This window comes from Plectropomus leopardus, chromosome 20 (assembly GCF_008729295.1).
Source record: "Plectropomus leopardus isolate mb chromosome 20, YSFRI_Pleo_2.0, whole genome shotgun sequence".
Taxonomy (NCBI): domain Eukaryota; kingdom Metazoa; phylum Chordata; class Actinopteri; order Perciformes; family Serranidae; genus Plectropomus; species Plectropomus leopardus.
The window spans coordinates 1,396,925-1,404,476 of record NC_056482.1 but is presented as its reverse complement, the minus strand read 5'-3'; the positions used below and the strand labels follow the sequence as shown (position 1 = coordinate 1,404,476).

General features: G+C 37.9%; 1 protein-coding gene across 1 annotated transcript; it reads right to left on the bottom strand.

Annotated features, from left to right (window-relative positions):
• Positions 1-443: 443 nt before the first annotated feature.
• On the bottom strand, positions 444-6,007 carry cdk9 (cyclin-dependent kinase 9 (CDC2-related kinase)). Its single transcript, XM_042509270.1, has 8 exons — positions 5,937-6,007; positions 5,690-5,803; positions 5,071-5,152; positions 4,235-4,325; positions 3,846-4,012; positions 3,424-3,595; positions 2,823-2,971; positions 444-1,411 (listed from the first exon to the last, which is right to left on the bottom strand). The coding sequence occupies exons 1-8, from the start codon at positions 5,975-5,977 to the stop codon at positions 1,046-1,048; spliced, it is 1,182 nt and encodes a 393-aa protein (XP_042365204.1). The 5' UTR covers positions 5,978-6,007; the 3' UTR covers positions 444-1,045.
• Positions 6,008-7,552: the final 1,545 nt, after the last annotated feature.

Here is a 7,552-nt window from a genome sequence, read left to right as displayed (position 1 = left end):
ATGCTGCACAAGAAAAGTGATGTCCATCCAGGTTCCACAGCGTTAAAGACATTTTAGTCCCATATTATTAGGTATTTTAATATTTCACAGGGAGAGCTGACAGGCAAAAAATACTTTTTGAATGTATACTGTTACTTAAATGTAGCAGTATATCATGTACACCTCCAGGTCAATCCTTTTTTTTAATCTTGATATGTACTTTGAAAAACTCTTATCATATTTTTCTACTATCATTTAGTTGAAGGGGCCAAATGGAAATGTACCAAGATAAAAAAATGTCCCTCTCAATTTTTTTTATCTGTTACAAATATTACCAACTCTGAAACAAGCTTTAGCTCCCTTCAATATGTTCTTACAATTCATGTTTCTTTGAAACAAATATACAGGATAGCCCGCTTACATACAGGGTGCATTTCTACCATGAGTACCATGATTACACAAAGTCAATGTTGAGTCAAGCTGAGTGATGACCATTTTATTTTGGGAATGTCCACATGTTCAACAATGTGTGTAGCATCCTTGTAAAATGGTCTAAATAACAGTTTGTCACTTTCTTAATATAAATAAAACCCTTAGTAAACTGCACAGCATTTAAAGAGAGCTGGTTTTATACAAAACAGTGATAATCATGGGTGAAAGTAAAAAAATAAAATAAAATGTGAAACTCACAAAATTAAAACAAAAGAGCCTTGTTTAATCAAGGCGACTGAGCGAATAAACCCGAGCCAAGTCTACAGAGTTAACCATCACATTCTTCTTTATCACTTGGGGGGAAAAAAGCACAAAGTGGGAACATAACTCTGCTGCAAAAGGCTCTGTATAAGTTTGAACATTACAGTGCTGTCCCTGGTCAACATTAATAACCTGCCTCCTCTGCTGAAGACTCACACAGAATGGTGAAAACAAGACAGAGATCTCCAGGTCATTCCGCCAAAACTCAACCATCAAAGGAATGTGTAGCTTTCCTCGTTATCAGGTCGGTTAGAAATTATTTATTTTTGATGAGACAAAAAGTCAAACTCCTGTCCGTAACATTCTCCACCCACTAAAACACTCGGTCAAACTCGGTCTGACTGGTGGTCGCGGGGTTCCTGTTCTGGTTGGGTTGCTGCTGCGGCATGTGGCCTCTCCGTCTGGGCGGGGCCAGGTATTCAAACATGGAGGTGTTGTGGGTGGAGAGCATGTTCTTCAGGTCTGATGGCATGGGGTCGGACCAGAAGAAGTCGTGGTTGAGGGCGTCGTCGCTGTCTATGCGCTGTGCCGGATCCAAGACAAGGAGTTTATCGATGAGATCCAGCGCATACGGGTCTTTGACGTAGGCTTTGAGACGATCCTTCACTTTCCTCTTTTGGCCTTTGGGCAGCTCCATTTTCTGGTAAAGCTCGTACTTCTTATCCACGCCAGGCCACACCTGATGGACAGAGAAACACACAAAGCAAACACAAAGTTTTACAACTTCAGTCTGAACTGTAACTACGTTCACACCAAACATGAAAAAAAAATGTCTCACCTTACTGGCTTGTATTTGGTCACTTGTTTAGTTAAATAATAAAACATATTGCACAACCTCGGTTATTCATTTTCCACAATAAAAGACCAACTTAGATTACTCAGAGCGTTTAGCTAAGAAGCAACTCAACAAAACTAGCTTACACAGACACAGGTGTGTTTTCAGAGGTTACCATGTAACTTTATAGCTCTGCTCAGTGATCTCTGAGCCCTTCAGGTCCTTATTTGCTCTGTCTCTGTACAGCACTGATGCTGAGTGAAGCTCCATGTCTCAGTAACGTCAGAGAATATCAACATCCACAGGGACGTGTCCTTCATGTCTATCACGCCTTCGCCCAAAATTTGCGTCTGTCCGTGTCTTTGCATTGACTTTGAATGTAAAAATGCTGCATAAAGCACTCACGCCACGTCCAGTGTGAACACACGGTAAGGCTGCAGTCAACCACAGAAAATGTTGGTCTACCAATCAGTTGCTCTGATAGTGTTGTGTATCAATGAAAGTGTTTTTTCCCCTGAGGTCAGCTTATTTTTTTTTTAGATCTTTGCAACAGGGGCACCGCTTATGTACTGCTGTAAAAAAAACCCAGTGCCATAATATGGCGTTGAGTGCTTATTTTGTGGTGACAGCTGCACTTACTCCGTGCTTTTTCAGTCTCCTAGAGTTTGAAAAATCTTCAGCTTTGAATGAAATGTTGCATTGGTGACTGGCAACAGCCATCCAATCACAGTTGAGGAGGGGCGAGACCACAGACTGTATATAAAGATGGACAGCATGACAGTTCCCCAAAAGTGTAACTTTTAAATCTGGATCGCCCCCTGGTGTCTGTCTGCAGTATAGGTCATAAGGCCCACCCCTCCATGTTAGTGAATGGACATAGATCAAACTAAAAACTCAAAGTACACGCCAAATAAATTTTTCCCAAAGATGGTTTCTGTCACTGAAGGTAGTTCTCATCACCGTGATGTTTGTTCAAGAGACCTTTTTTGAAGTTCAATTTTGGTGAGTTATTCGATCCTACATAAAGGGGACTTTTCTGCCATGATTGACAGCTATGACAGCAAATCTGTGTGCTCGCATTGAGTGGGACAAAATAAATTGGTCTGACGGGTGTTTTGGCGGGAACTCCCCCACTGCAGGTATCGCTACTACACAGACTCTGGCCCCAAAAGCAGCCATATCCAGGATATTTTGACTTCATTTAAGCAGAGTGGGGGTATGTACAGTCTATGTAACCGACCAATGAAAATTTGGTCGACCAACCGACCAGAAGGTTTAAAGATTATGATTGATTATGATTATGATGTCATCTTACCTCAGCAGTGATGGAGCCACACAGCTGGCTGATGAGAGTGAGCTGATGCTGCTCAGTATTGCCTTGCATTATGGGACTTCTGGTCCACATCTCCGCCATGATGCAGCCCGCTCCCCACAGGTCAATGGGGGGGCCGTAGTCTCGCTCACCTATCAAAGAAATAAACAAATAGGCAGCACATCTTTAGTCACAATGCTCCAAAATTATGGAATATCCTTCCTAAAGCTGTAAGAGAAGCTGGCTCTGTGAACATGTGTGTTGATTTTTATTTTTTTTTAATGAAGCACTTTGAGCTGCATCTCTTGTATGAAAGGGATCCTGCACAGATGTCCTGGGATATAAATAGAGGTAAATATTTTCTTACTGTGTTGTAATGTGACATCTGTGGCCTGTGATCACTTTAAAAGAGCACTCCACCACATTTAGGTAAGCTGATTCTTTTTGGCTCTGTTTTTTTCCCCCAACTAAAATACAGTCCACAAAATAAAGGAGCTGATGGGATCTTCAACAGAGTTGTATGATGTATAGTTCCATGTAACAAAAGATTAATTAATTAGGAGAAGGAGCTCATGTGCATGTATTTCTGTGTGTTATCTCTTACCGAGCAGCAGCTCTGGAGGTCTGTACCACAGTGTGACCACACGGTTGGTGTAGCGGTTCCCCTGGCTGTTTTTAGCCAGACTGAAGGCTCGGGCCAAACCAAAATCAGCCAGCTTCAGGACTCCGTCTCTGGTGATGAGCACGTTGGCTGCCTTCATGTCTCTGTGAAGGATCTAATCCGAGAGAAGGCATTATTATATTCAGAACTACTAGAGACTGTTATCAGTGAGGATAATAGATAACAAATGAAGTTAGATTCAAACTGTTAAATAATCTACCTTAAGATGCTGACATGATTTAAATAGATGATATAGTACAGCAGTATACTGAGCTATATTCAAAGAGATTTTTAAATGTATATGATATTTAAAGGTTTTATCTGTTCAAAGAACCAGTGGATGGTCATCTTCACCAGTGCCTCACCTTGTTTCTGTGGATGTAGTACAGTCCATTGAGCAGCATCTGCATGACCTTCTTGATCTCTGCCAAGGTGAACTTGACGTTGGCGTTACTGAGCAGCCCGGCCAGGTCGTGCTCACAGAAGTCAAACACCAGGTATATGCTGCCTTTGTATCTGTTGAACTGAGTAGCTTCAAGAGCAATGAATAAGAGGGGGAGAAGAAGAGGAAAGAATGAAAAACATGAGCCAACAAACTAATTTTACACCATTAGAGTAAGAACTATTTAAGCTACTTCTTACATGGTAGGGCAAACAAGCTACCAAAAATTAAACCACACATAATTAACAGTCAAACATAGATGAAGGTGGAAATTGATAGCAAATTCATAGACTGGAGACTTGTGATGCCAACCTTTAGTTCTGCAGATCTCAATCAGATTGACCACGTTTTCGTGTTTGAGCAGCTGCAGGATCTTGATCTCTCTCAGAGCTGTGATTGGAAACTGAAGCAAAGCAGTTGGAGGAAACATCTTAATGTATGCATTAAAAAAAATGATGCATTCAAATGAATTCAGCATGTTGTCAAAACTTAAAATCTATGCAGCCAAACATGCAGCACTATGAGCACAGGATGTATGCAGCAGCCTCTTAAAATAGCGTATGCACCACCAAGTCAGTCAGACTTCGTGCTCTTTTGTTTATATGAGGAAAATAAGCAGCAGGCACATTAATCTTTTGCAACGTGGTTAGACATTGGACATGGTTGGACATTAGACATGCAGTCAGACGCCTCATCCAAGCTATCAAACTGTTTGAAACAAGAGCAAATCATTTCCAGTTCTTTTAAAATGTGGGGACAAAAGCCAATGACCAACTTGGCAAGATTGAAAAAAAAAGAAGTAAACAGTGATGATTTAAAAAGGGAGAGAATTGTTAGGAGATTATCAAAAACTAGTGAATATTTCCAGAAAAATATAATGCTACAAATATCTATCTATCTATCTATCTATATTTATTAAGACAAGAGACAAATATAGAGGATATTAGAGGATTATTAAAATTGATCACAACTTAAGTCTTACTTGCCATCTGATTTACCAAAAGTGACTTCCCAGATCTCAGCAATTAATAATAACAATACTAATAATAATGACAAGAAGGCAAAGCTGTCAACAGCTGCAGACAGTGCAACATATGTGTCCATATCGTGGGATAAAATCCATGTTAAGACAATGAATGGCCTCTTACCCCCTCTTTCTCATTCTCCATCAGCACTTTCTTCAGTGCGACCTTCTTCCCAGTCTGTCTATGCTTTGCTTTGAACACCTCCCTGTGAAATCAATAAAGACACAAGATACTGCTCACAAACACAACACTTACTTTCATAACAACTTCATTTTGGAATAAAAACAAAAAGAAATAAGAATTCCAAGCTGTAGCAATAAACTGCGTTAGTTGATCGTTTCTCGCTACATTTGATATTCTCATTTCCACTTGGATCTTCACCACACGTGAATACTTGAAATGTCATTTATAATTGTGGCGAAGTGTTTTCTCTGTGGTGATTTCTGAAAGTTTTCAGTGTATCTATTCAAACGACAGTTTGACTCTTATACAATGTAGCGTTATAAAAAAACACAATCCTCCTTTTTAATAAGGTTGAAATAAGGTTCTTTGACTTCGTAAGCCACATTTTAGGAAGTTTCCCGAACATATTACAGATTTCTAGTCCTCAAAACAGTTGCCCACACAGAAAAAACACAGACTATGGTTAGCCATTAGCATGGCTAACGTAGCGTTAGCCACACGAACACACAAAACGCATTCACAGATAAAATCATACGATAATTGTCTGTGTATAACTCACCCAAAGGTTCCTTGTCCTATTTTTGCCATTTTTTCATATTTAGAGAACTCGTCACAGAAGGGAAATTCAACTCCATCGTAGTATTTGGACATTATGGCGGCCTCCCGGTCAGGCCTGAAGAGACATTCCATTGCATATAAGGACATTTACATTCAAACACGACCTTTGTAATACATGTCCCAAAATAAATAAATGAATGGAAACACGTATATTTAATAGGTTTTAATGTAAGTGGCTTTATTCTTACTTTTCAGCCCCGCCGGCATTGCTTGTTTTGTCGCGCTGCATCCTGCTGTTGTCTCGTCGTATCTGACCTCCTACGTATGAGGCGTTTACGTTCAACTCAGGCTCCTAGATGATAGTAGTGTCATGAATTGTTTTATCAATGAATAAGGATACTATGACGTATAATTACGTATAAATTATCATGAATACTTACTGATAATGCAAATCAATAACACAACTAATAAATAAAATATTATTTTTGGTACAACGCTTTTTTATAAAGCTGATTATCAGGGCGGTATCTGAAGGCAGCAACATTAGTGAATTGATCTGGCAGCGACACCTGACGACCGGGAGGAGTAATATCGCTTGCAAAATTGTTAATATTAAAATGTATTGGCGCTACTATATTGATATAAATACTACTACTACCACTACTCTTACTACTACTACTATTACAACTACAACTAATGATAATAATAATAATAATAATAATAATAATAGTAAAAATTAACAAAGGGTTTTTCATAAAAAGAGCAGATTAAGCGGATTAAGATGAAGACGAGTAGATTAAGCATAAAGTAAATATTTAAAAAAGTGGCATACAATACGGAAGGATGATAAAACTAAGCAACATTGTATAAGAGAAAATTTGGAGGGATTTTGAATATGTCATGCCTTAATGTGGGCAAATGTTTGTTCAAAATAAAATATTATATGGTGATGAACAGGCCTACATGTTTTAATCATTTAATAGTGTGAGCATAAATTTATATATTTTTTAATATTACTGTGGCTTGTAAATATAATAAGATTTATAAAACATCAAATTCATAATTATCCGAAGCAACTTAAATTTCCCTCTTTTTCATAATGACAGTTTTCTCATTTTTTGCACAGTGAAGGACAGTGCTAACTTTTGCTATGTAACGTAATATGAGCAACATTCCATTTATAAGATGTTTTATATGATATTCAATATTCAGGCAATATAGAAGGTAATACTGTTAGTCAACATTGTTTCATACACATATAGTACCCAGTCTTTATCGATTTATGATTTATTCATGTCTTGCACGGCTTTACACATACACTGTCGTAAATAATTCATAAATAATGTATACATATGAATATTGATTTGCTTTATTTTTACTTTAGTAGGTCCCTGATATAATGGTGGACTTAATGTGTGTAGGCTGTCTCGATATAAAATAAGCAGTGATGATCAGGACAGCACTCCAGTTTAACTCTTCTTTTATTGCCAGACGGATGTCTCAGGCCAGAGGCCCTTCTTCAGCGTGTACAGTCAGCAATATCACAAAGAAACAAAACACATACAGTGCATCCCAGCAGGGGAGCCAACATTTTTAAGACACAGAATCACAGTATTTTGTATTGAAATGATGAAGAAATAAAGAATCAAAATACAAATAAATCAATAAACAAGTAATAATAATGATAATGATAACAATAATAAAACAATAAATACAAAATAAAATAGTGACATAAAATAATTAAATAAGAAAATATTTTAAATAAAAAAAAGTTCATTGGGCGCACTGTTTCTTACTTTTGTTATAACATAAGACCATCTTTAAAAAAAACGTTAAAAAAGTCCGTTATTATTATTATGTTTCT